A 27,740-nucleotide genomic window follows, 5' to 3' on the forward strand; every position below is an offset into this window, starting at 1 on the left:
TTTATTCAGATTATTTGGTAATCTCATAAATGTAGTCGTGTATGAGAGATTAAGATCAGCTTTAATAAAAAGAGCATGAGAGCTCTGCTGTTCAGCTTCACCTTCAGCTCAGACAGGAAACTGTATATATTTGATGGCACTTGGGCACTTCCTTTATTAAAACCACTGTTGTAGTTAAAGTAGGTGAGCGGTGCAGCACTGCTGTAGTGTTTCTACAGAGACGCAGTAATTCAGTGTTTTAGTCTTTTAGAGATTAGACATGTCTCTGAGTGTTTATGAGGATCTGATCTACTTTGAGGAGCTGAACAGAGCAGATCGAGACGAGATAACGGTGATTATATATGAGAGTTCAGACGCTGTTAGAGGCTTCGACCCTGACACTGAGGTGGAGGACGCCAACATGATGAGGATCCTGAAGAGACAAAAAGCAGGTACCATTACTAATTGAATTTTGTATAATAGTAAAAGACTGAGCTGTACTCTATAGAATCTCTCTCTCTCTCTCTCTCTCTCTCTCTCTCTATATATATATATATATATGCACTTATTATGCCATACCATATGTCTGTCTTTGTTAAAGAGCATAATATAAAGTATTTAAGCATGAAAGCACGTATTTGTAACGTGTCACAGCATCCTGAATCATTACTACATCTCTGCTGTTTGTAAAAAAAAAAAAAAAAAAAAGCCGTGTGAAAATTTGGTAGAGTTGTGATTATTATAGACCGTTTCGATGAGGGAAAACACTAGCAAAGCTACTGCACATGTCTGTTCCTTCGATGCTTGCGGTGGAGCTGTTTTCAAATATTCAGCTGTCAAAATGACGAACGCATATTTCGCAAATCTCCAGAACACAGAGCAAACACGCTATGGTCAGAAATTAATAATTAATGATCAAACCTCTTCTCCTGATCATTTTGATAAGGATTGAAGAGGGAAGTGACCTACCCAGATGTGTATCACTACCTTGCTGAAACGGAGTGTGTTTACACCAGGGAGGCAGTGAAAGCGTACCGCACTTTGGACGCATATAATTACCTTCTTAGTGGAAAAGTTGGGAATATTTTTTCCTATAGAAGAAAAGGCATCACTAGAGTGTATGGTGAAGTTGTAGCAAGTCAAACGCTATCCAACACGCACTCTGCATGGTTTGTAGCTCAGAAGGAGGGAGAAGTTGTGAGCGGACACTGTAACTGCATGGCAGGTTAGCAGTGTGAAAAACGAAAGCACGCGTATTTACTATGGAGAACCAAAAAGGACATAAGTATAAATAAATAAATGCAATAAATGTAGAAATAAATAAATGAATTAATAAATATATAAATGTTGAAATAAATATATATATACATAAATAAATGCACGTATAAATAATTGTATAGGTAAATAAATAAATGAATGAATAAATAAATGTTGAAATAAATAAATGCACATATAAATAAATAAATACATAATTAAGAAATGTATTTATTAACCTATACAATTATTTATGCATGTATTTTTTTATTTCAACATTTATTTATTTATTCATTTATATAATTATATATTTATTTATATGTGCATTTATTTATTTATACTTATGTAATTTTTGGTCCTCCATAGTTTACTTGTTTGTAGAACAATTTGAAAATCTGCTTCTTAATGACCTGATTTTCAATGTTTGTGACTCTCAGATTAGGTGACGTTTGCAGTCATGTTGCAGCAGTTATTGTGGCTGTGGAACAGTGTGTAAGGGAAGGTTTAAATTAAATTACGTCCACTGTTTTGAACGCTGTTTACCGCTAAACGGAGGTGTCCCAGGAACAGCTACGTCACTTCCTACGCTCATGAATATTCCTCTGAAACGGTCTATAGGTTTATTAAACTCCTTCCTCAGTGTAAATAAATCCACAGGGGGGCGCATGGTTGCCGACTCTAAAATGGCGGCCACGCTGACACGCCAGCTCCAATAGACCAATAGACGACCACCTTTCGACACGCCCACAACTCCGAGCTGCAGAGACCCACGTCTCAACAACAGGACAGATAAATTAATATTTTAACCAGGAGATGGCAGCTACGTCCCATTTCTCAAACTACACACCTTCTCTTTTATTGCACTACTGATATTGTATGAAATTCAGATACACTATAGGACGCCTTGTTATATTTATTAAAATGGCTACAATCTCTTAATGTAACTAACTGACACCCGACTGTGTGTGCAGGGTCAAAGCTTCATCTTCTAGACGTGTAGTAGTTGGAACATAGTCTGTGCTGTTAGCCCGTTAGCTAACATTAACTAACTTAGACGTCCGTCAAGTACTTTATCATCAATACTTGGTTTAATTCAGAAACTGCTGTACTGAGCTCATCTGTCTGATACTCAATGTATCTGTACTAGAAGTTAGCTTAGCAAGCGAGCTTCAGAACCAACACCACCGAAAAAAACTTCTGTCCGTCCAGTCTCTCCATCATTCTCGTCTAAAAGTTTATGAATGGAGTTTCAGTTAGAGATAGACGAGAGTATGTTCTGTGGTGAACAGAATGTTACCTCTCATGTTAACTAAGAGAATTCCTCCAAATCTCTGTGTTAAACATGTTTTAATCATCAGACTGATGGTTTAACATTTACTGGAGGACTAAATTAACTGTGTGTGCAGACTTGACTTAGTCTGTAAACAAACTGAACTTTGTATCTGATCATTCTTTAGTGTAAAAATAACCCACAATTCACATCACCTTGCCATGAGCACACTGACCAGTGTTCAGTTTCACCACTTACACAGGTGTGGATGTTCCCAAGCTGTTCCCTGAGGCAACCCTTCATGATCAATTTATATAATGATATCCCATGACTTTTGGCATATCAGTGTATTTATTATTTCTATGAGTAAAGTTCTTGTATCTGTGTTTCCTCATAGAGAGTCGCTCTGCAGGAAGCAGACGCTACAGACTGGCTGCAGTGGGTCTGGGTCTGCTGTGTGTTCTCTTGCTGACTGCCATCACAGTGCTGTGGATCCAGTTCAAACACCTGACTGCAGAGAGAGACCAGTTACAGACCAATTACACCAACCTGACTGCAGAGAGAGACCAGTTACAGACCAGTTACACCAACCTGACTGCAGAGAGAGACCAGTTACAGACCAGTAACCCCAACCTGACTGCAGAGAGAGACCAGTTACAGACCAGTTACACCAAGCTGACTGCACAGAGAGACCAGTTACAGACCAGTTACACCAAGCTGACTGCAGAGAGAGACCAGTTACAGACCAGAACCACCAACCTGGCTGCAGAGAGAGACCAGTTACAGACCAGTTACACCAAGCTGACTGCAGAGAGAGACCAGTTACAGACCAGAACCACCAAACTGACTGCAGAGAGAGACCAGTTACAGACCAGTTACACCAACCTGGCTGCAGAGAGAGACCAGTTACAGACCAGTTACACCAAGCTGACTGCACAGAGAGACCAGTTACAGACCAGTTACACCAACCTGGCTGCAGAGAGAGACCAGTTACAGACCAGAACCACCAACCTGGCTGCAGAGAGAGACCAGTTACAGACCAGAACCACCAACCTGGCTGCAGAGAGAGACCAGTTACAGACCAGAACCACCAAACTGACTGCAGAGAGAGACCAGTTACAGACCAGTTACACCAAGCTGACTGCAGAGAGAGACCAGTTACAGGCAGAGAGAGATGATCTCCCGAGAAGGTGTTCTGAACTGGGTTAGTGATTCTTACACTTCTTAATCACTTTATTAGGAACACCAGTCTAACAGTTTTATCACCAGTCTTCCAAACTTTTATCAGTGTTGTTTGCACTGAAACCATAACCGTACATCACTACCGTAAAATGTTCCATTAAATCTGTATCTTATCTGTAAAGTCTGAATTGTACGTTCTTTCAGGTTAACTCACACATTTGTGTCTCATTTCTTTCTGGCAGCTCTGTTTCACATCTCTCAGAATTGTAATCATATAAACCAGAGAAGAGAGTTAAAAAGTATTTTTCTGTGAAGAGCATCAAGCAATCGTGACCAGAAGTGACCACAGGTGTTTTCTCATAATGCATTGCTTTTGTGTTTCATCCATAGATAAAGCAGTTAGAGACGGGTGGATCTACTTCAGCTCCAGTCTTTACTATGTCTCTACTGAGGAGAAGAGCTGGAGTGAGAGCAGAAACGACTGCAGAAAGAGAGGATCAGACCTGGTGATCATCAACAGCAGAGAAGAACAGGTGAGAGAGAGAGAGAGAGAGAGAGAGAGAGAGAGAGAGAGATGTTTAAAACTGTTTAGTAATGTTTATCGCAGCAGTAAGAGTTTATTTACCTGTAAAGCACTGTAAAACTACATAGTCCTGTTTAAATTTTCTGCAGTTTTTTGTTTCTACACCCACTGTTTATTTTATTAGCTCCACTGATCATAAACACTGGGAAAACGTAAATCACGCATCGGATCTTGATGAAAGAAAGGTTGAGAAGACAAGTTAAAAATCTTTACTGATATAAATTATGTAATTAGTTGAGAACAAAATAAAAACAACCACTGAAATCATAGCCTCATCCACTTTCTGTGAAGATTGAAGAACAGGGTGAAAGTAGGATAATAAATTATGTAGAGAAATAGAGGGACTACTGTCTGTAATGATAGAACTACAGTGTCCTATATGATCAGTGCAGCTAATAAGACGGACTGTGGACTGTGTTTAATACACAAATTCAGTGAAGAAGAGTCCAGTCAGAAGAACTGAGTTAGAAGAATATGATTAGAAGAACACAATTGAACACAGTTAGAAGAGCACAGTTAAGTGCTGTTGATCTCACAGGTTTCCTACAGGTGGAAGAGTGCTGGTTCTTATAGAATAACTTTAAATGCTCAAATGATGACATGTGTTAAGTGTGTGTGTGTGTGTTGTTGGAAATGTGTAAGCAGTTATTGTACTTCAACAGAACTTCATTAACACATTGAGAAAAGATCAGTGGGTTTGGATTGGTCTGAGTGACGGTGAAACAGAGGGGGTCTGGAAATGGGTGGACGGATCAGAACTGATCACTGGGTAAGAGACTCCTGAACTGAACTCTGATCATGATGCAGTTACTGACTCTCACTCCTCACTGCTCTGATAAACACTCTGATACTCTCCTTCTCTCTGATAGGTTCTGGAGAACTGGAGAACCCAACAGTTACGGAGATGAGGACTGTGGTTTAACTGACATTGTTTCTGATCCTGTGAAGACCTGGGCTGATTATCCCTGTAATCGTCAGTTTTTGTGGATGTGTGAAAAGAGAATATAAAGAGTAGATATTGTGGGAGAAGTGTGTAATATTACCTTTTTGTTACTCCTGAATAACTTCTCTTTTTAAAAGTGTTTAATTAAATAAAGACAAAAACAAGAATCTGCTGAAAACAGGAGTGTTCTATAAAGACTCATTTCACTGTTATTCATTCTGATTAATCTTAGTCATACACAGTTTTTACTTTTAGTGAAAAATCTCAATCACAATTTTTGTGTAGTACAAGAATATGCTTAATCCCTTTTTGGGAAATCAACCCATTATGTTAAAATGTTTTTGGACATCCCTCCTAATGAATGCATTCAGTTCCTTTAAACTGCTGACACAGACGTGCAAATGCACACACTCGGTAAGTGCACAGCAACTGAACTTAATAATTTATTCCAAATTTTACTCCAATTTCTTCGCAATTTGTAAGTCCAATACCCAATCACTAGGCAGTCAACACACTCAGAAGAAAGCACCAGATCCCCAGATCTGATACATCAGCCAACAGACACCTGAGCTGAAAACACAGACAATTGTCCTCTCTCGGACTCCGGCTGCTGATGGTGATACAGCTACTGAATGTAAATACCCTCCTTAACACTCTGCTTTAGGTCAGACCCTTAAAACCTGTATAACTTCCAATAACAACTACAAAAACATCCAATTATACACAAGCTAATTAACATGGAGTCACACACTCAGCACAGCAGCAGCACAAACCATTCTCCTACCGTCTCTCTACAGCTGAACTGGTCCAGGTCCTCACTAAACCCCAAACCCAGCTTTTATCTCAGGGTGGAGCTTCTGAAAACCTTCATTAGAGCATCAATATCCAAACTGTACAAACTGTGACTGTGCTCATGTGCTGGATGTGTGATTATAATAATAAACAGGTTTTCAGAGACGCAGAGCAGAGAACCCTCTTTCAGATGAAGCGTCTCAGACTGAACGATCGAGACAAAGCTTTATGAAGTTTTCAGTTTCTGAGTAAACAGCGCTGGTTAGAGGATGGAGCTGAGACGTATCTGAGACTGTGTCTTTCTCACTGTTACACAGAGAATCGTGGCGGCTCCACCAGCAGAAACCCTTATTCACACTATTATATACTCTGTATTTAATTCTAAGATATTTTCCGGTAATTATTTTTACAATAAATGACTCCTTTATTTTTTATTCAGATCTGTCCAGAGACACCACAAAGGTTAATTAAATATTTTAATCTGTAATTTTACTGCAGACTGTGAATCACCGACCAGCCTCACAGCCTCAGATCCAGCATTGAAGCTGCTGATTGGCTCCCTCTAGTGGAATTATCATGACGTCACACCCAAACTGAACGTGTTTCTAATGAGTTATAAGTTTTTTGTTTTCTGAATGGAACAGTTGATAGAGAAACAAACTGCTGCTGCTGCTGTTGATCAGTGTGAGAAACAGTGGATAAAACACTCATTAGAAATGTGGAGTGATGGATGAACTGGACTTTCAGAACCGTGCATATGAATATAAACAGAAACATAGGAAGTTATACTCAAGTTATATTATATTATATTATATAAGAAGTACAGTTTATGAGGGTCAGAAGCAGCTTTGTTCATGAGCGTGAGAACAGCATTTACAATCAACCACACTGTCTAAAGAGGATGGCATTTGGTACCTAGTCATTTCCTGTATTAAAACCACTAATGTCGTTTATGTAGGTTAGCAGTGCAGCACTGCTGTAGTGTTTCTACAGAGACGCAGTAATTCAGTGTTTCAGTCTTTTAGAGATTAGACATGTCTCTGAGTGTTTATGAGGATCTGATCTACTTTGAGGAGCTGAACAGAGCAGATAGAGACGAGATAACGGTGGTTATATATGAGAGTTCAGACGCTGTTAGAGGCCTCGACCCCGACACTGAGATGGAGGACTTGAAAAGGCATAAATGGACACAACAAGCAGGTCCTATAACTAAATTTGTTGTATAATAGTAAAAGGCTGAGCTGTATTCTGTAGAAACTCTACTCTTTACAGAAGTGTTTTTCTGGTGATAATAAAGAACAAGCAGCAGAATTACTACACTGTAGCTATCAGATCACCACTGTATTGTGTTGTAGAGAATATCAGTAAATCACAGGATCTTGGGAAGTTCTCATTAAACTCAGGTATCTCATACTGATAAAAGTGTACTTGACAGCAGTGACACATGTATGGTAGTTGTGTAAGAGTGTATGGTGCTGGTACAAGTGTATCAGACACTGGTTAAGAAAAGGCTACGAAAGAAAGGTTTTCAACCAAGAGGTCAGAAACCAGTGAAATGTGGGTGTGAGAAAGGTGGACTTGATGAACTTGTTAAATTATATACTTTTGTTTATTTTGGACCTGATGAACAGGAAGCAGTAGAGAGAGACACAAACACAGGGACCCAATGAACTAAAACAGACGTTTATTGAATAAAGTTGCCCTCCACCACACCGAAACAAACCTAAATGAGCATTATAGCTCTTTAGCATTTTTTTTCACCAGGAAGTTGGCACCCCTGACCGGGGCCGAGGCGATGGGGTGGGCCCCTTTTGCCTTGCCCCATGATACCCTCTTCTAGAATTGTACCTACCAGGGTCAAATATAAGGCGTGCCCTGGTGTCTGGAGCTAAAAGCCAGAGCTAATGGTGAAAGGGTTACAAATATCCTGTCCTCCCACCCAGAGGTTCCTATACTGTTCCCTGAGGTAACCCTCCATGATCAATTTACCTACTGCTGTCCCATGACGTTTGATAAATCAGTGTATTTATTGTTTCTATGAGTAAAGTTCTTGTATCTGTGTTTCCTCATAGAGAGTCGCTCTGCAGGAAGCAGACGCTACAGACTGGCTGCAGTGGGTCTGGGTCTGCTGTGTGTTCTCCTGCTGACTGCCATCACAGTGCTGTGGATCCAGTTCAACCACCTGACTGCAGAGAGAGACCAGTTACAGACCAGTTACACCAACCTGACTGCAGAGAGAGACCAGTTACAGACCAGTTACACCAACCTGACTGCAGAGAGAGACCAGTTACAAGCAGAGAGAGACGGGCTCCAGAGGAGGTGTTTTGAACTGGGTTAGTGATTAATTGCAATTTTTAATTACTTTATTAGGAACACCATTCTAACACTGGTTTTGAGGTTGAACTGGGATAGATAGATAGATGGATGAATGGATGGATGGATGGATGTTGTGGTGTCCCAGTAAGTTAGTCAGTGATCCAGGTGACCAGGTGCATATCCAACTCCATCTTGAGCAGCTTGTCTCTAAGTAGTAGGGACTGGATGGTGTTGAAGGCACTGGAGGCACCACCCCTCTTGTCCAGATGAGAGTGAGCTCTGTGCAGAAAATAGAGGATGGCGTCTTCCACTCCTACCTTCTCGCAGTACGCAAACTGCAGTGGGTCCTCAGCATGGTGGACCTGAGGTCTGAGGTGGTGCAGCAGCAGTCGCTCCATGGTCTTCATCACGTGAAATGTTAAAGTGATCGGCCTGTAGTCATTCAGCTCCTTTGGGTGTGCCTTCTTGGGAACAGGAGTGAGGCAGGTGGTCTTCCCTGTGGCAGGAACCCTCCCCAGACGCAGACTCAGGTTAAACACATGTTGGAGGAGCTCACCCTGTTGGACAGCACATGCCTTGAGCATTCTGGGGCACACTCTGTCCGGGCCAGCTGCCTTCCTGAGGTGACGTCTCCTCAGCTGTCTCCTGACTTGGTCTGCAGTAAAGGTTGATGAACTGGGGGAGCTGATTTGTCTGCCAGCTGATGGTGGTGTTGATGAAGATGGTGGAAGTGAGGGTAATAGTGGTGATGATGAGGAGGAGTGTGGAGTTGAGGGTTATGTTGTTGATGACAGAGATGGTGGAGGTCAGGGTGATGGTGGTGGTGATGACGGTGATGGTGGAGGTGAGGGTGATGGTGAACATGTTGAAGATGGAGGTGAAAGTAATGGTAGTGATGACAGATGGTGGAGGTGAGGGTGATGGCTGATTGGCTGGAGGTCCTGGTGGTGGAGGTGAGGGTGATGGTGGTGATGATTAAGATGGTGGAGGTGAGGGTGATGGTGGTGATGACGGAGATGGTGGAGGTGAGGGTGGTGGTGGTGATGACGGTGATAGTGGAGGTGATGGTGGTGGTGATGACGGAGATGGTGGAGGTGAGGGTGATGGTGGACATGATGAAGATGGAGGTGAAAGTAATGGTAGTTATGACAGGTGGTGGAGGTGAGGGTGATGGTGGTGATGATTAAGATGGTGGAGGTGAGGGTGATGGTGGTGATGATTAAGATGGTGGAGGTGAGGGTGATGGTGGTGATGATTAAGATGGTGGAGGTGAGGGTGATGGTGGTGGTGATGACGGTGATGGTGGAGGTGAGGGTGATGGTGAACATGATGAAGATGGAGGTGAAAGTAATGGTAGTGATGACAGATGGTGGAGGTGAGGGTGATGGTGGTGATGATTAAGATGGTGGAGGTGAGGGTGATGGTGGTGATGATTAAGATGGTGGAGGTGAGGGTGATGGTGGTGATGATTAAGATGGTGGAGGTGAGGGTGATGGTGGCGATGACAGAGATGGTGGAGGTGAGGGTGGTGGTGGTGGTGATGACGGTGATAGTGGAGGTGATGGTATCTTACCTTACCTGTATCTTACCTGTAAAGTCTGAATTGTAGATACGTTCTTTCAGGTTAACTCTGTGTTGTGTCTCATTTCTTTATGAGTTTTGGCAGCTCTGTATTACATCTCTCAGAATCGTAATCATATAGACCAGAGAAGAATGTTAAAAAGCAGTCGTGACCCAGAAGTGACCATATGTGTTTCATCCATAGATAAAGCAGTTAGGGACGGGTGGATCTACTTTAACTCCAGTCTTTACTACGTCTCTACTGAGGAGAAGAGCTGGACTGAGAGCAGAAACGACTGCAGAGAGAGAGGATCAGACCTGGTGATCATCAACAGCAGAGAAGAACAGGTGAGAGAGAGAGAGAGAGTAAGTGTGTATTTACCTGTAAAACACTGTATAACTACTTACATATTATGACCCCCTCCTTGTTTCTACACTCACTGTTCATTTTATTTGCTCCACTCGTCATATAAATTGGTAACTCATTGGATCTCAACGAAAAAAAGGTTAAGAAGAGAAGTATGCACTGGCCTATTTTTGTTTAAATAACTATTGCACACTTTCTGTAAATCCTATAAACTTAATTTCACTTCTTAAATATCGCCGTGTTCGTCTGCTATATGATATATTTAACTAGTTGCTGATCTGAACATTTGAATAATTTATAAAGGAAAATCATGAAAATGGTCAGGGGTGCCCAAACTTTTTTATACCACTGTACATTCCCAGAAGGTCTCAGTTGGATTGAGGTCTGGGGAACAGTTTATGCCATCTATGCCTTTATTATTCAGGAACTGCCCACACACTCTGTCCACCTGAGGCCCCACACTGTCCATTTATAGGGCTCTGGCAGTGCTCCTCATGGTCCTCCTCAGATAAAGGAGCAGCTACCAGCTCTTCGTGGGTTCTGTTATCTCTTCCATTCTCTTGAGACTATGCTGGGAGACACAGCAAACATTTTTGTGAGAGGTGGGTTGTTGGAAATGTGTAAGCAGTTATTGTACTTCAACAGGTCTTCATTAACACATTGAGAAAAGGTCAGTGGATTTGGATTGGTCTGAGTGACGGTGAAACAGAGGGGGTCTGGAAATGGGTGGACGGATCAGAACTGATCACTGGGTAAGAGACTCCTGAACTGAACTCTGATCATGATGCAGTTACTGACTCTCACTCCTCACTGCTCTGATAAACACTCTGATACTCTCCTTCTCTCTGATAGGTTCTGGAGAACTGGAGAACCCAACAGTAATGGAGATGAGGACTGTGTTACAACTGACATTGGTTCTGATCCTGTGAATAACTGGAATGACTATCCCTGTAATCGTCAGTTGGTTTGGATGTGTGAAAAGAGAATATAAAGAGTAGATATTGTGTGAGAAGTGTGTAATATTACCTTTTTGTTACTCCTGAATTACTTCTCTTTTTAAAAGTGTTTAATTAAATAAAGACAAAAACAAGAATCTGCTGAAAACAGGAGTGTTCTATAAAGACTCATTTCACTGTTATTCATTCTGATTAATCTTAGTCACACACAGTTTTTACTTTTAGCGAAAAATCTCAATTACAAATTTTGTGAGGGTGATGCAGTTACTAAATATAAATGCATTCTTTAGCACTCACATTCTCAGAGCCAGCATTTAAGCTGCTGATTGGCTCCCTCTAGTGGATTTATCATGACATCACACCCAAACTCAACCTGTTTCTAATCCAGACTGAAGATCCTGACAGGATTATGAAACTCTGAGCAAATACTGGATTTTCAGAGCTCAGTTTAGTGAATATGTTTCTCTCAGTTTTCTGAATGGAACAGTTGATGTCTTCAGTTCATCTATGAGAGAGAATCAAACTGCTGCTGCTGATCAGTGTGAGAAACAGTGGATAAAACACTCATTAGAAATGTGGAGTGATGGATGAACTGGACTTTCAGAACCGTGCATGGAACTATAAACATGTAAAAATAAATAAAGTAGTTATAGTCAGATTATATTATATTTTATTAAAAATATAACAGTGTATGAGCATCTGAAGCAGCTTTGTTCATGACCGTGGGAACAGCATTCACACCCCAAACACACTGTGTGAAGAAGATGGCATTTGGTACGTGGTCATTTCCTGTATTAAAACCACTTTTGTAGTTAAAGTAGGCGAGAGGTGCAGCACTGCTGTAGTGTTTCTACAGAGACGCAGTAATTCAGTGTTTCAGTCTTTTAGAGATTAGACATGTCTCTGAGTGATTATGATGATGTGATTGGATCTGAGGAGATGAACAGAGGAGATACAGTGGAGATGGTGGTGGATATCTACAAGAGTGCAGACGCTGTTAGAGGTCATGACCCCAACACAGAGATGGAGGACACCAACACAATGAGGATCCTGAAGACACAACAAGCAGGTACCATTACTAATTACTGATTACTGATAAAGGTGTACTTAACAGTAGTTACACATGTATGGTAGTGGTGTAAGAGTGTGTGGTGCTGGAACAAGTGTATCAGACACCAGTGTTACTGCTTGGTTAAGAAAAGCCTACAAAAGAAAGGTTTCCAACCAAGAGGCCTTCTTAGGTCAGAAACCAGTGAAATGTGGGTGTGAGAAAGTTGGACTCTACTAACTTGTTAAATTATATACATTAGCATTGTTTATTTTGTACTGTATGGGGATAAGCATGCACCCATTTAGACCTGATAAACAGGAAGTAGTAGAGAGAGACACAAACACAGAGACTCACTAAACTCAAATGTATGTTTATTGCATTAAGTTAAGTTGCCCTCCACCACACCAAAATAATCTTAAAGGGCTAACCCCCCTGATTTTAGGTGACTCAAATTTGGAAAAGGCTAAAAATGTGAGGAGTACTTTGGGAGGGGTGCTGGGTGATGTATGGGTTTAGAGACAGGGCAGGAGGGAGAGCCAATTGGCAGAGCTGCAGCAGTTTGCCTCTGATAGCGGTGAGATGCAGGAGATGCATTTCTGCAGATATTTAAATATATTTTTTAATGGGACAACACTGACAAAAGGACACTTTGGAACAATGAAAAATAGTCTGTGGTTATATAACAGTGTAAATTTATACTTTCTTCAAGATAACTCAATATATAGCCATTAAAGTCTAAAATACCGGCAACACAAGTGAGTACACCCCTATGAGACTACACCCCGAAATGTCCTAATTGAGCAAAAAGAGCAGGGTCCATTCAGAACAGACCTTGTGTTGGTCGTCCAAAGAAGCACATGCTCAGCATCATCTCCTAATGCTGTCTTTGAAAGATAGGTGTAGGAGTGCCGTCAGCTTTGCTGCAGAGATTGAAGAGGTGGGGGTTCAGCCTGTCAGTGCTCAGATCATACGCTGCACAGTACACCAAATCAGTCTACATGGTTTTCACCCCAGAATAAAACCTGTTCTGAAGTCTGTACACAAGAAATCTTGCAAACAGTTTGCTGAATACATGTCAACAAAGGACATGGATTACTGGAACCATGTCCTATGGTCTGATGAGGCCAAGATTAATTCATTTGGTTGGTCAAATCGTCTCAAGCATGTGTGGCTGCAATCAAGTAAGGAGTACAAAGATAAGTATCTCAAGCCTACAGTCAAGCATGGTGGTGGGAATGCCATGGTCTGGGGCTGCATGAGTGCAGCAGGTGTTGGGGAGTTACATTTCATTGAGAGACACATGCACTCCAATATGTACTGTGAAATCTCTCGCTTTTCCCTGTTGCACTACCCTCTTCTAAGATTTCAGCCTGGTGTCTGGTCTCTGGAGCTGAAAGCTAGAGGCAAACGTGATGAGGTAATGAATGTCCTGTCCTGGTCCACTCTCCTGTGCATACTGGGATGCGGCCACATGTTCACAGAGGCTGTTGGGGGGCAGAAAAATGGTTGCACATGTGGCCAATGGCATTGCGCAGGCACTTGGGGCAGCAGTGGTTGCCCTTCAAACAGCCCCATCGCCACCAAGACTGATGGTGCTGCAGGGCCGCAAGACCTGGCTGACTGCAGATGGTCTGGGTCTGCTGTGTGTTCTCCTGCTGACTACAATCACAGTGCTGTGGATCCAGTTCAACCACCTGACTGGCCCCCATGTTCTCAGTGCGGTCTCCATCCAGGGTTGTTTCAAGGCATTTGGATGCCCCAAGCAAAAACATAACAGACTTAAACCTTCTGCAGTTTGCAAATTAGACAGACACACCTAATGATTTGAAGAAAGTGAACAGCTGTTATATAATGCCCTTAATTATCAGAGGTTATTCCTACCTTCCATTTGGTGGAAAGATTATCACGGTAGAATAGCTAGCATAGCAGAAAAGACATGCCACCTTTATTAAAACCAAAGTAATCCTTTTTTTTCTGGATTTTTCTGGACTGAGGGTTCATATTTTGTTGGTTGCAGGAATCACAAACCTGGCTGTGAGGGTCCCGCTTGAGGGGGATTCGAATAAAAGTCTCGTTGAACTTTCATTTATTGACCATCACAGAAATTAACTCTACTGTTGTCCTTTTTTCACCCTCCTCCATCTTTACTTTCTGAAACAGACTATTGGTAGTATGCTGTCTATCACAAAACCTGGAGCTATCAGTCAACAGCATTTGCTGAGGGAGATGACCCTGACCCCGCCACTAAACTGTCAAAACCCCCCTTTTCTACACTTAGACGCGAAACTTTCACTGGAGCAAAAAGAGCAGCCCCAGGCAATGCACATAATGTAAAGGACAGCTGTAAATTCAAGATGGAAAAAAAAACACTTGAAAAGGAGTAAAATGAAGTTCTAAATAACTTTTGACACTGATGTGATGCCATACTTGTCCCTCCTCCAGTTCTATCCATCCCTTGTCCTTTCCAGACTCCCCTCACCTCGACTTTGTGGTTATATTGGACCTTTTAATTTATACACGTGACACTGTGGACTGAAGAATGTTAAATATCTGCATACAGTTTCAGAAACTGAATGTTGTTTTCGTCCATCTGCACTACTATCAGACTTCATCTCAACTCCCACAATTAATTTCACCTTGCCATGAGCACACTGATCAGTGTTCAGCTTTACAACTTATACAAGTGTGGGTGTACCTAAGCTCTTCCCTGAGGCAACCCTTCATTATCAATTTACATACTGCTGTCCCATGACTTTTGTCAACTCAGTGTACTTATTATTTCTATGAGTAAAGTTCATGTATCTGTGTTTCCTCATAGAGAGTCGCTCTGCAGGAAGCAGACGCTACAGACTGGCTGCAGTGGGTCTGGGTCTGCTGTGTGTTCTCCTGCTGACTGCCATCACAGTGCTGTGGATCCAGTTCAACCACCTGGCTGCAGAGAGAGACCAGTTACAGACCAGTTACACCAACCTGACTGCAGAGAGAGACCAGTTACAGACCAGTTACACCAACCTGACTGCAGAGAGAGACCAGTTACAAACCAGTTACACCAACCTGACTGCAGAGAGAGACCAGTTACAGGCAGAGAGAGACGGGCTCCAGAGAAGGCTTTCTGAACTGGGTTAGTGATTAATTGCAGTTCTTAATCACTTTATTAGGAACATCATTCTAACACTGGTTTGAGGTTAAACTGGTACAGAGTTGTGCCACTAAATCATTCCACATCGTTACACTATGGAGTTACATTTAAGCCACAACGTGTTGTACTCACAAAGAGCTATTTTAAGGTGTTCAACAAGTGCAAATAAACAGTCTAAGTGCATTCAGTTCCATATTCAGATGCAGTAATTTGTTTTTTGTCTACACTTGCACTTTTTATTCATTTGGATCATTTTTTAGTTTTCTACGTTCAAACTTTTATCAGTGCTGTTGCACTGAAACCAGAATCACAGCTTTCCATTAAATCTGTATCTTACCTGTAAATTCTGAATTGTACGTTCTTTCAGGTTAACTCACACATTTGTGTCTCATTTCTTTCTGGCAGCTCTGTTTCACATCTCTCAGAATTGTAATCATATAAACCAGAGAAAAGAGTTAAAATGTTTTACTGTGAAGAGCATCAAACATTTGTGACCCAGAAGTGACCACAGGTGTTTTCTCATAATGCATTGCTTTTGTGTTTCATCCATAGATAAAGCAGCTAGAGACGGGTGGATCTACTTCAGCTCCAGTCTTTACTACGTCTCTACTGAGAGGAAGAGCTGGAGTGAGAGCAGAAACGACTGCAGAAAGAGAGGATCAGACCTGGTGATCATCAACAGCAGAGAAGAACAGGTGAGAGAGAGAGAGAGAGAGAGAATGTTTAAAACTGTTTAGTAATGTTTGTCGCAGCAGTAAGAGTTTATTTACCTGTAAAGCACTGTAAAACTACATACATTTTCTGACAGTTTTTTGTTTCTACTCCCACTGTTTATTTTTTTACCTCCACTGATCATAAACACTGGGAAAACGTAAATCACGCACCGGATCTCGATGAAAGAAAGGTTCATAGCCTCATCCACTTTCTGTGAAGATTGAAGAACAGGGTGAAAGTAGGATAATAAATTATGTAGAGAAATAGAGGGACTACTGTCTGTAATGATAGAACTACAGTGTCCTATATGATCAGTGCAGCTAATAAGACGGACTGTGGACTGTGTTTAAAACACAAATTCAGTGAAGAAGAGTCCAGTCAGAAGAACTGAGTTAGAAGAATATGATTAGAAGAACACAATTGAACACAGTTAGAAGAGCACAGTTAAGTGCTGTTGATCTCACAGGTTTCCTACAGGTGGAAGAGTGCTGGTTCTTATAGAATAATTTTAAATGCTCAAATGATGACATGTCTTCAACAGGTCTTCATTAACACATTGAGAAAAGGTCAGCGGGTTTGGATTGGTCTGAGTGACGGTGAAACAGAGGGGGTCTGGAAATGGGTGGACGGATCAGAACTGATCACTGGGTAAGAGACTCCTGAACTGAACTCTGATCATGATGCAGTTACTGACTCTCACTCCTCACTGCTCTGATAAACACTCTGATACTCTCCTTCTCTCTGATAGGTTCTGGTACCCTGGAGAACCCAACAGTTATGGAGATGAGGACTGTGGTTTATACGGCTATAAGTCTGATCCTGTGAATAACTGGGCTGATTATGCCTGTAATAGCCAGTATTTTTGGATCTGTGAAAAGAGAATATAAAGAGTAGATATTGTGTGAGAAGTGTGTAATATTACCTTTTTGTTACTCCTGAATAACTTCTCTTTTTAAAAGTGTTTAATTAAATAAAGACAAAAACAAGAATCTGCTGAAAACAGGAGTGTTCTATAAAGACTCATTTCACTGTTATTCATTCTGATTAATCTTAGTCATACACAGTTTTTACTTTTAGTGAAAAATCTCAATCACAATTTTTGTGTAGTACAAGAATATGCTTAACCTCTTTTTGGGAAACCAACCCGTTATGTTAAAATGTTTTTGGACATCCCTCCTAATGAATGCATTGACTTACTTTAAACTGCTGACACAGACGTGCAAATGCACACACTCGGTAAGTGTACAGCAGCTGAACTTAATAATTTATTCCAAATTTTACTCCAATTTCTTCGCAATTTGTAAGTCCAACTACCCAATCACTAGGCAGTCAACACACTCAGAAGAAAGCAACAGATCCCCAGATCTGATACATCAGCCAACAGACACCTGAGCTGAAAACACAGACAATTGTCCTCTCTCGGACTCCGGCTGCTGATGGTGATACAGCGACTGAATGTAAATACCCTCCTTAACACTCTGCTTTAGGTCAGACCCTTAAAACCTGTATAACTTCCAATAACAACTACAAAAACATCCAATTATACACAAGCTAATTAACATGGAGTCACACACTCAGCACAGCATAGAGCTTAGATCGGCCCAAAAAATCCAACCCGACCCAGCCCGAGCCCGACCCAACCCGAACCATGAACTGTCATTATGAGCCCGAGCCCGACCCGATCCGCCCCATAAACTGTCTGTTTTCGGGCTGTTTGAATGAGCGAAATATGATCAGAATTATGTTAATTAACACTGTAACATAGAAGCATAGAACTATTATTTCATTAAAATGATTTTTAAGAACAGCTACACACAGTGCTGCAAGTCAAACGCGGAGGAGTTCACGTGCGCCCAGAGCTGCGTGATTCCATTTTTCATTTTTATTATAGTTTAATTTAATTTTGTTTTGTTTTTTTCTCCTACAGTTCAGTAAGTTTTAATTTGTTTTTAGAGTGGGCTTGATAGTTTTTATTAGTTTTCACACATCTCATCAGAGAGATCCATCTAAGAAACGAGAAAGAGAAAGAGAGAGAGATAGATTTGAGTTCTGGTATGAGCTAGGGTAAAGGTTCTCACACACTGAATCTCCTGTTTCTCTTTCAGCTGCCCCGCGCTCATATTGTAATGTAATTGTAATTGTTTTCAGTTTCTGAGTAAACAGCGCTGGTTAGAGGATGGAGCTGAGACGTATCTGAGACTGTGTTTTTCTCACTGTTACACAGAGAATCGTGGCGGCTCCACCAGCAGAAACCCTTATTCACCCTCTACTCCATATTTAATTCTACGACATTTCAATGTTAATTATTTTTACAATAAATTACTCCTTTAATTTTTATTTTTATTATCCAGACCTGTCCAGAGACACCACAAAGATTAATCAAATATTTTACTGTTAATTATTTACAATAAATTACTCCTTTAACATTTATTTTTATTATCTAGACCTGTCCAGAGACACCACCAAGATTAATAAAATATTTTAATCTGTAATTTTACTGCAGACTGTAAATCACTGATCAGCCTCACAGCCTCAGATCCAGCATTTAAGCTGCTGATTGGTTCCCTCTAGTGGATTTATCATGACATCACACCCAAACTCAACCTGTTTCTAATCCTGACTGAAGATCCTGACAGGATTATGAAATTCTGAGGAAATACTGGATTTTCAGAGCTCAGTTTAGTGAATATGTTTCTCTCAGTTTTCTGAATGGAACAGTTGATGTCTTCAGTTCATGCATGTGTAAGCCCCCCAAACCACTAGGCCCAAATAATAACACCCTCTAATAAAACAACACTACTGCCTAGGGGTAGTAGATAGTACCAACTGACTCGGTCCCCACTCAGGTTTGGATAAATAGTGGTGGATTACCCAAGGTGAAATAAGAGAGAGATGATGACGTTTCACAATGTGTCTTTATTAGAAAGTCTAAAATAAAAAAAAATAAAAAAAACAACCACTCGTTTGCTCACATGAATTGACCCAAAATCCACAATTGGCAGTGTTAATAAAGGAATTAATTGCCTGGTAGCGTGAACGTGGGAAAGCTAGTAGTATAATACCCCAAAAGAAAATAAACGAGAGTTTACAAGAGTTTAAGGGCTCAATTATAACCAAATACTTAAAAAATAATAATAAATAAAATAGATAACACAACAAACTCAAAATCAAACAAATTCAAAATTTACTTAAAGAAAACACACTCCACCCCAAAAGAGAACCCTCACGACTTGTACCTCAGCTTAGTTAACACGAGATTATAATAATACCACCTCCCACCAGGCCCCACACTGCCCAACTGGTTCAATTGAATGTGATGCAAATTTAATTTAAAACAGAATTGGCACTCAAGTCAATTAACGTTTGATACCTTTAAAACCCAATCTTTAATATATATATTACTATTAAAAGTTTCAAGGGGAAGGAAAGAACAATAATTAATTTTCACTGGCCAGGGATACTCCTATAAAGGAGAAAGCACACCATTAGCACTTTACAGCTCTAAAACTTTTCTTTCATTAAACTAATTTAAAACATGAACCTACCTATATTCTAAACATTCTATATATCTGCCTTGGAAGGGCTCCACTTCCCTTGTTACTGCTGTCCACTACTGGATGTTACTGCTTTAAAACAAAAACAGCCAAATAAGCATGCTGTATGATTTAATTTTACCTGCAGCCCACAAAATAATAAACAGAAACATCAGATACCTGTATCTGGACTTCCACAATGCACACTGGCTCACCGGCATACACAGGGCTGCAGTTCACTACAACATAGGCTCTTATTCCACACTGTAAAACAAGTGCATACTTTTAAAACTAGCCACAAAGGCATACTAGCTTAACTTCTCACAAAACAGGTTAAAACAATTATTAAATACCTGTTAGTGATGGGTCTGACGACCCTAAAACCTCGACACATGCGCCGAGCTGTCAAGGCGAAACCCCGTGTCGGTGCGCGTATCAAGTTAAGGAAAACCACGTGACCGATACACTTCCTGTATCGTTTGGTAGCGATGGGTCTGACGACACTGAAACTTCAGCGCATGCACCGAGCAAACAAGCGAACCCCTGGCTGCGTCCGAAATCGCATACTTAAGCAGTACGTACTGTTTTGGGGGTGAGTACGCACTGCTCGCCCGGTAAAGCAGTATGCTCTTTGAGTATGCGAGTGGGTAATAGGGTGACCAGATGTCCCGCTTTGTGCGGGACAGTCACGCAATTTCATTACTTTTCATGCGTCCCGCAAATTGAGACGCTGTCCCGCATTAGTGGCAATCAGACTCCAGTTTTAAAATGCGTGTTTTGTAATCTGGCATTTATTAAACGGCTGTGTGGGGAAAGCAGTGAAGGCTGTCAGCAGGGGGCGTGCTGCCCTGTTTTCTCTCTTTTTTTCCAAAACGCGATAAACGCCAGTCTTGTTTTCCCGCAGAACGCCACATCTCCACTCATCCAATCACAGGGCAGCATTCCACGAGCTATCTTATGTAAACACGGGCGCTGTTGAGCGTGCCGGTATTTCGTGTAGCCTACTTTCAGTTTCGTTTTTCACTCTCAAAGTCCGCGAAAATGAGCGGTTTTGATGGTATAGAGGAGCCTGTTCGTGAAGCAGTTATTGAAAAAAAAGAGAAAGCCATCAAAAGAGTCTCCTGTACGAGAAAAGGTAAAGAAAATGAGGCATTCAGGAGGGGGGAAATGCCCGCTGTCATCTGCAGTTCACACAAACACACACACACACACACACACTATACTACACCACACTACACTACACTACACTACACTACAGCACATTAATGTAACGTGATTTTGGGGATTTTATAGTGTTAATGTCTTGTTCATTAATGAAATTTTGCACTTTTTTGAAAAGAAATGTTTTAAAATTTGTGTTTTTAGGCCCAATGGTTAAACTATTATATTCAGATGTACAATTTACTGTTATTTAGTATTGTATTTTGCACATAATTAGTAAAATATATATATATTGATGCCAAAGGATATATAAGACATTTTGAAAAAAAAAACTTGGCATGGATTTATTGCGTTTTGCGAAAAAACGAATTATTTTTCAAAATAAATCTTTAAATATTAAAATCTTGATTTGATTTTTTTGTGTTATTTTAACCTTAGTATGGTATTTGATAGTTTGAAACAGAAAACGGTGGTTTTCAGCCTACCACTTTCTTGCTAAAGAAAACCCTTTTTTACTCAAATTGATAAAAATGGATTTATAGCGTTTTGGAACCAAACTCTTCATATATATATATATATATATATATATATATATATATATATATATATATATATATATATATATATATATATATACACACATACATACATACATATAGGCTACACACATTTTTTATTTGTTTCGACTGCCTCGATGCATTGGTGTCCCACATTGTCCCACACAAAAATAGTCTTTGTCCCACATCTGTTGAATTGGAATCTGGTCACCCTAGTGGGTAAGTATGCACCACCTCGGACGCACTACGCCGGCCATTTTACCAACATCACGTGACGCACTACGCCACTCCAACATCACGTGGCGCATTACGCCACTCCACAACCAAAAAAACCCCCTTTAGTCACTTGCAGCACAAGATCCATATAATTCAGCATTTTTTTTACTCTTTAACGCCACCTACCTGTTTTTTTTGGGATGTATCCTAATTTAACATCTTTACGGCGTCGAGCGGCTGCTCAGAGAAGAAGAAATCTGAGGAATTTATTGATTTTTTACCTCAGAAACAATGTAAGTGCAATAAAGTCTTCAGAAAAAGCCAGCTAGTTAACCTAGATAGGGTTAGTAATATTAGCTAACTACTATTCACACACAGTTATTGTGATTACATAGTAAAAAATTAATTACATTACATTAGACAGCTAAAACAAATAAAAAAGAAATTCTTAGAATTTTTTTAACACAGAAAAATGCAGTAAAGTCTACAGAAAAAAACAGCTAGTTAATCTAGATAGTACTATTACCTATTTACACACACAATTATTGTGATTACCGGTAAAAAACTAAATTACAGTACATTCAATTACACAGCTAGAAGAATAAAAATTACATTTTAAAATGACATTTTAATAACAGTTAATAACAGTTAAATGATCAGAAATATAAAAAGAACAGTAGCTTAAGTGAGGATGTGTAAAGCAATTTATTTTTCTTACAAAAAAGAAAACAATAAAAATGACATTTTATTAAAACATATAAACAGAACAATAAATATAAGTAAAGTAAACATAAGTTAACTAAACTATTTACATTTATTTACAGCATGGCAGCCTGACTTCATATTGTCAGCTCAACACAGCTGTGCCCATTTTGCAGCTGTATTTTGGTGGCGCAGACCTCAGGGCTGACCTCAGACTCTCCCGGGAGACCATCACCTCCCTCACTGCCGCATTAAGGCAGGAGACTGACCATGGGTGGAGCCGAGACATCGAGGTGCTGGTGTTCCTGTACTGGCTGGCACACGCAGCATCCTACCGCGTGGTGTCCCGGGCCTTTGCGATCCCCAGGTCATCTGTGCACGACATTGTGCACAGAGTGAGCAAAGATGTCAGTGGGATCATCAAAAGGGTCATCACTCTGCCAACGGGTGATGATCTGGAGGTGATAGGAGCAGGGTTTGCTCACTTGGCCGGATCTCCAGCCTTCACAGTGGCAGTGGGTGCCATTGACGGGTGCCACATCCGCATAAAACCCCCATCAGCCAACGCACAGTGCTACCTCAACAGGAAGCTTTTCCACTCCGTCCAGCTGCAAGCCATCTGTGACCACCAGGGAAAGTTTTTAGACATTTTTGTTGGGTATCCTGGCTCTGTGCACGATGCAAGGATTTTAAAGAACAGCCCCTTGTATAAAGAGGCATTGTACCCACCTGCGGGAAGATGCATCCTTGGGGATGGGGGTTATCCGTGCATCAGCACGCCCATCAAGCTCCTGACCCCGTATCGAGAGCCTGTACAGAACCCTGTACAGGCTCGCTTTAACCGCAAGCTCTCTCGGGCCCGGTGCGTCATTGAAAGAGCATTTGGGATGCTGAAGACACGCTGGCGCTCCATTTTCTTCAAGGCCCTTGAGGTGAGCCCTGTCTTCGCCCCAGAGGTCGTGGCATGTTGCGCAGTGCTCCACAACCTGTGCATTGCTCATGGTGACATCATTGAGCCAGATGTTCCAGAGGAGGAGGATGCTCATGCCCCAGAGCCTGCACAAACAGAGGAAAGATCAGGAAACGAGGCACGGGAGAACCTGGCTGCAGCTGTCTCTGCACCCCAGATGGCCGTACTAGCTCTTCTTGAGCATGATTATCTTTAGAGTTCTGTACATAGTCTTTGACAATTTTCATGTTTTTGTTTTTTTTACATTTACAGTTCTATAGTTTTACCTGTTACATTTTCATATTTCTGATATTTTAAATAGTTTAATTTTGCTAGAGTAGGTAAAATTTTCTCATAATCTATTATAAATTGTTCAAATAAATAGTTCTTATTAGATTTAACAGATCCTAATAGATCCTAGTAATTTCTTGTTTCTTATTTGTTCTACTCTTTTCCACTTTTGATTGTGGTTAAATAAAAAAAAATACACTTTCCCCATTTTCTGTTTCTTTTGCTAATCACCACACCAACATCAACACTTTTTCAATTAAGGGTAAACTTTGAATTTTAAATTACCAACATGTTTGAACTTGAATAAAAAAACATTCATGTTTACTTATCTTATAGGTATTTTAAATTTGATGTAGTTTTTTTAAGAGCTTAACTATTTGAACTACACACAAGAGCACATCTTTTCTCAAATTATTGCACTTATTTAAACATTAAAACCTGACCTACATATGCATACATACCTGCACTACCAAGAGCATTTAAATGCTGCCCTGTTTCCTCAGAACTTTCCTCCCTTATTCTTAGCAGCAGATTGGAGCCATCTTTGGGGCAGTAAACAACCAAAAGGTACTGAATCAAACTGCTTGAGTTAGGTGAACTTGTCATTATTATTATTATTTTTTTTAAAGAAACTAAGTTTAGCTCATAATGGTGTCACAGTTACGGATAACACACTTGCAGTTACACCGGCCCATTGTGGAAAAGATTGGGCACCCCTGCCTTACAGTAACCATAGACTTAAATTGCTACTTCTAATTTAACTAAGAGTTAAAAGAAAGATATTTCTAAAGATAAAACACTTAAATTCACTTAATAGAGTTGTAAATTCCTAGTCCCTTAAAATGTCTTGCTTGTTTGGAATAAATACTACATTGTCAATTATAGACTGGGGTGAGTAAACTTTAAATGTCCTTCTTTACAGTTAGAATACTAACATTCTTCTATAATATGCAAATATAAACTGCCGTTTCTCAAGACACAATAATGCCACTGGACGTGCAAACTGATTTTTAAATGTTTATTTTTTAACAAGAATCCCCAATATTTGCAAGAATCTTTCTTCCCTCTCTCTCTCCTCTCTATCTCTCCTTTCTTCCCTTATTCTCGCTTCTGTCTCTCTCCTTTCCTCTCTCTCTCTGGCCTCTCGATCTCTCCTTTCCTCTCTCTCTCTTGTCTCTTGCTCTCGCCTTTCCTCACGCTCAATTCTTTCCCTCTCTCTTCTTTCCTCTCTCTCCTCAGCCTCTTGCCATCGCCTCTCCTCTCTCTCTGCTGCCTCTCGCTCTCTCTCATTTTCCCTCTCTTCCATCTCCTTTAAAAAAACTATGAGGTCGGTCTCCCTCTGCCTTTTCCTGCCTGGGGTCTGGCTGTCTCCTGGCCTACAAGAGGGTGTTGAAGCTTCAGCAGCACCCTGGCCAGATGAGGCAATAAGGGTGGGTGGGCTAATTGATGGCCTCCCACCTATTGCCTCATCCATGGCGGTATACCATTTCCAGGATGCTGCTGTTGCTTCACCACCCTCAGTACTCACCCCAGTAGGGGGGCACCTGAGTTCCTACAAAATTAATAACAGTAAAAAAGAAAATAACCTGTGTTACAATAAAATATTCACTAATATTGTTGTTGTATATCTTACAAAGAAAAATGTTTACCTTGTACTTTTGTTTTAGGTTCTCCCATTTCTTCTTTACGAAGACAGGGGTCACCTTCCCTTTCAAATTTTTCTCCAACACGAAGGCTCTATAAACATAATGCACACAACAATTATTACTGCAGTCCACACACTGCTTTCAATAAGCAAACGTTTAATACTACAACATTACCACATACACTACAACACATTTAACAGACAATTGTGAGTGTACATTTTGTACAGTCAGTGTTGATATAACATTGGGTAATTTGCTGTAAAACATATCTAAAGTTAGGTTAAATAAACAGTTAAGTTACTTACTCAAATCCTCGAACTGCTGCATTTCTTTTTCCGGTGAAGAGGGCCTCATTGGCCACCCTCCACCGGATCAGCTCCCTGGTGTCCTCATCACTCCCTGTAATATAAAACTTTAGCTTTAAATGGAATGGCAAATGTGACAATATTGTAGCAGGGTTACAACAATAATAAATATTTAGCATCAATTACCTCAAAGCAAGATATATTTCTTTTAAAAGTATACTTTTGGCTTATTACTAGCTACTAAGGTGAACCACCAACTTCATCACAATTGTATGACAGCTAAGCTAGGCAGCCAAGATGTAAACTAAAATGAAAATGCTAAAATAGCCAGCTAGATTAGCCATTCAACTTCATTTAACATTACGTTATATAGCTAACTACCTAACTAGTTAAACAACGTAACCTGCAAACCACTTACAAGTACATTAGTAGCCAAATTAACTCAGCAATACTTTAAATTACAGAAAACAGTTCAGGAAACTAGCTAACCTAGATACTTCAGAATAAGCCATTAAGCCACGTTGAACGGCGTGCTAGCGAGATTAATAGAGGTACTAAAACACAAAATTCAAAACTACATTCAGAAGAGAACAAACAAATCTAGTTAGCGTTAGCTAGCTAACACCAGCGATAGCTAATCCCGCACGTTTAGCCCACACAAACGCTCAACTTACTCGACTCTGTGATCCTAGGTAACTGAAATAGCGCTACATTTCTTTAATAACAATACAACATTAAGCTAGCTAGGTTAGCTTGGCTGGCTAACTAGTTAGCGAGCGAGCTAGCATGACTATCTTAGCTCGTACTGACGGTAGCCTTAAACACTTGCAAGTTAGCGTTAGCGAAGTTAATAAATTAAAAATCAAATAAAATATGCGTATCGTTCTTCACAAAATTACTCATAACGTTACTTTGGGCACTTAAGTGGTGATATTTTCTATTATTCCGATTACATTCTACTTACACTTGTAAAGACCCGCGTCGCCGCTGTCCGCCATCTTCACCCTCTGCTTCGCTTCCGCCGCCCCCCTTGGAACTCTGGGAAATATGAGCTGGTGAAGTGTGCAGGGCTTGCATACTTCAAAATCTGTCCCGGTGCAGTACGTCATCCGGGAACTTTTCGCGTACCTAAACTCGCATACTGCGCATTCGGACACACTACCCCATCTCGCATACTGCTTTTGCATACTGTTTAGTATGGAAGTATGCGATTTCGGACGCAGCCCCTGTGTCGGACCGCGTATCATTTTAAGGAAAACCACGTGACCGATGCATTTCCTCGCGCAATTGCTTGCAATGACTTTCTTAGTCCAGCAGATGTCGCCATTAAGTGATACAGCAACACAGTTTCAACACAGTCTCAATACAGTTTGGGAAATGTGCCATACACCCAATGAGGCTTCATCTGCCCATCACTAATACAAGCAAAAATACCTACGTGGTGCAAAATGTGATGGGCCCAACTAGCTGTCCACCAATTAGTCATTGGTCACTAGGGGCAGTGACTTAGGAAGCTGTTGGCTGAAACAGCACAGGTTGAGCCTATTGTCCCATTTGTCCCAGATTCTAAAGCTAGCAGGAGTCTCAGGTTGGACCGGGTGATGCGAACACCTGGTTCCTGGTTAGCTACTCTCGTCCTCATGTGTTGGAGTGTGTTGGTCGCCAGTCCCTCCCAGACATGCACATTAAAAGGTCCAGTAAAATGGAAATGGAAAAATTTAAAATCTGTAAGAGATACGCTATGACGATATAAATAAAATGGATACTGGCCGACCCTACTGCCATCTATGATGTATTCTCTGCACACACGTGTTAAATGTCTGTAAACAGCTTTAGATATGGAATGTCCCATTCATCTGCACTACCATCAGACCTCACTCCAACTCCCATAATTCACATCACCTTGTCATGAGCACACTTACCAGTGTTCAGTTTCACCACTTATACAGGTGTGGGCATTCCCAAACTGTTCCCTGAGGTAACCCTTCATGATCAATTTACACACTGCCTTCCCATGACTGCTGACTGCCATCACAGTGCTGTGGATCCAGTTCAACCACCTGACTGCAGAGAGAGACCAGTTACAGACCAGTAACACCAACCTGACTGCAGAGAGAGACCAGTTACAGACCAGTTACAACCACCTGACTGCAGAGAGAGACCAGTTACAGACCAGTTACACCAACCTGACTGCAGAGAGAGACCAGTTACAGACCAGTAACACCAACCTGACTGCAGAGAGAGACCAGTTACAGACCAGTTACACCAACCTGA

At 40.9% G+C, this 27,740-nt stretch overlaps 4 protein-coding genes and 1 long non-coding RNA gene across 5 annotated transcripts; 3 read left to right on the forward strand and 2 right to left on the reverse strand.

Annotated features, from left to right (window-relative positions):
• The first annotated feature begins 259 nt into the window (after nt 1–259).
• On the forward strand, nt 260–5,190 carry LOC125787605 (centrosomal protein of 135 kDa-like). The gene is made up of 5 exons (XM_049472023.1): nt 260–431; nt 926–1,010; nt 3,088–3,707; nt 4,076–4,150; nt 5,138–5,190. Exons 1-5 carry the CDS (start codon nt 260–262, stop codon nt 5,188–5,190), a joined length of 1,005 nt encoding a protein of 334 aa, XP_049327980.1.
• A 6,909-nt stretch (nt 5,191–12,099) lies between these two features.
• On the forward strand, nt 12,100–17,013 carry LOC125787606 (CD209 antigen-like protein C). Its single transcript, XM_049472024.1, has 7 exons — nt 12,100–12,271; nt 15,072–15,296; nt 15,339–15,367; nt 15,760–15,775; nt 15,945–16,087; nt 16,648–16,754; nt 16,855–17,013. The coding sequence occupies exons 1-7, from the start codon at nt 12,100–12,102 to the stop codon at nt 16,991–16,993; spliced, it is 831 nt and encodes a 276-aa protein (XP_049327981.1). The 3' UTR covers nt 16,994–17,013.
• A 1,989-nt stretch (nt 17,014–19,002) lies between these two features.
• Nucleotides 19,003–19,990, reverse strand: LOC125787682 (uncharacterized). The gene is made up of 2 exons (XR_007429474.1): nt 19,652–19,990; nt 19,003–19,569 (listed from the first exon to the last, which is right to left on the reverse strand). It is a non-coding gene; the product is annotated as an uncharacterized LOC125787682 (long non-coding RNA).
• Nucleotides 19,991–20,276: 286 nt separating this feature from the next.
• On the forward strand, nt 20,277–23,441 carry LOC125787607 (putative nuclease HARBI1). The gene is made up of 2 exons (XM_049472025.1): nt 20,277–20,282; nt 22,452–23,441. The coding sequence occupies exons 1-2, from the start codon at nt 20,277–20,279 to the stop codon at nt 23,439–23,441; spliced, it is 996 nt and encodes a 331-aa protein (XP_049327982.1).
• A 173-nt stretch (nt 23,442–23,614) lies between these two features.
• On the reverse strand, nt 23,615–26,763 carry LOC111189904 (ensconsin-like). The gene is made up of 4 exons (XM_049472237.1): nt 26,431–26,763; nt 25,467–25,560; nt 25,165–25,252; nt 23,615–25,067 (listed from the first exon to the last, which is right to left on the reverse strand). Exons 1-4 carry the CDS (start codon nt 26,711–26,713, stop codon nt 24,534–24,536), a joined length of 999 nt encoding a protein of 332 aa, XP_049328194.1. The 5' UTR covers nt 26,714–26,763; the 3' UTR covers nt 23,615–24,533.
• Nucleotides 26,764–27,740: the final 977 nt, after the last annotated feature.

This window comes from Astyanax mexicanus, chromosome 25, assembly GCF_023375975.1.
Source record: "Astyanax mexicanus isolate ESR-SI-001 chromosome 25, AstMex3_surface, whole genome shotgun sequence".
Classification (NCBI taxonomy): domain Eukaryota; kingdom Metazoa; phylum Chordata; class Actinopteri; order Characiformes; family Acestrorhamphidae; genus Astyanax; species Astyanax mexicanus.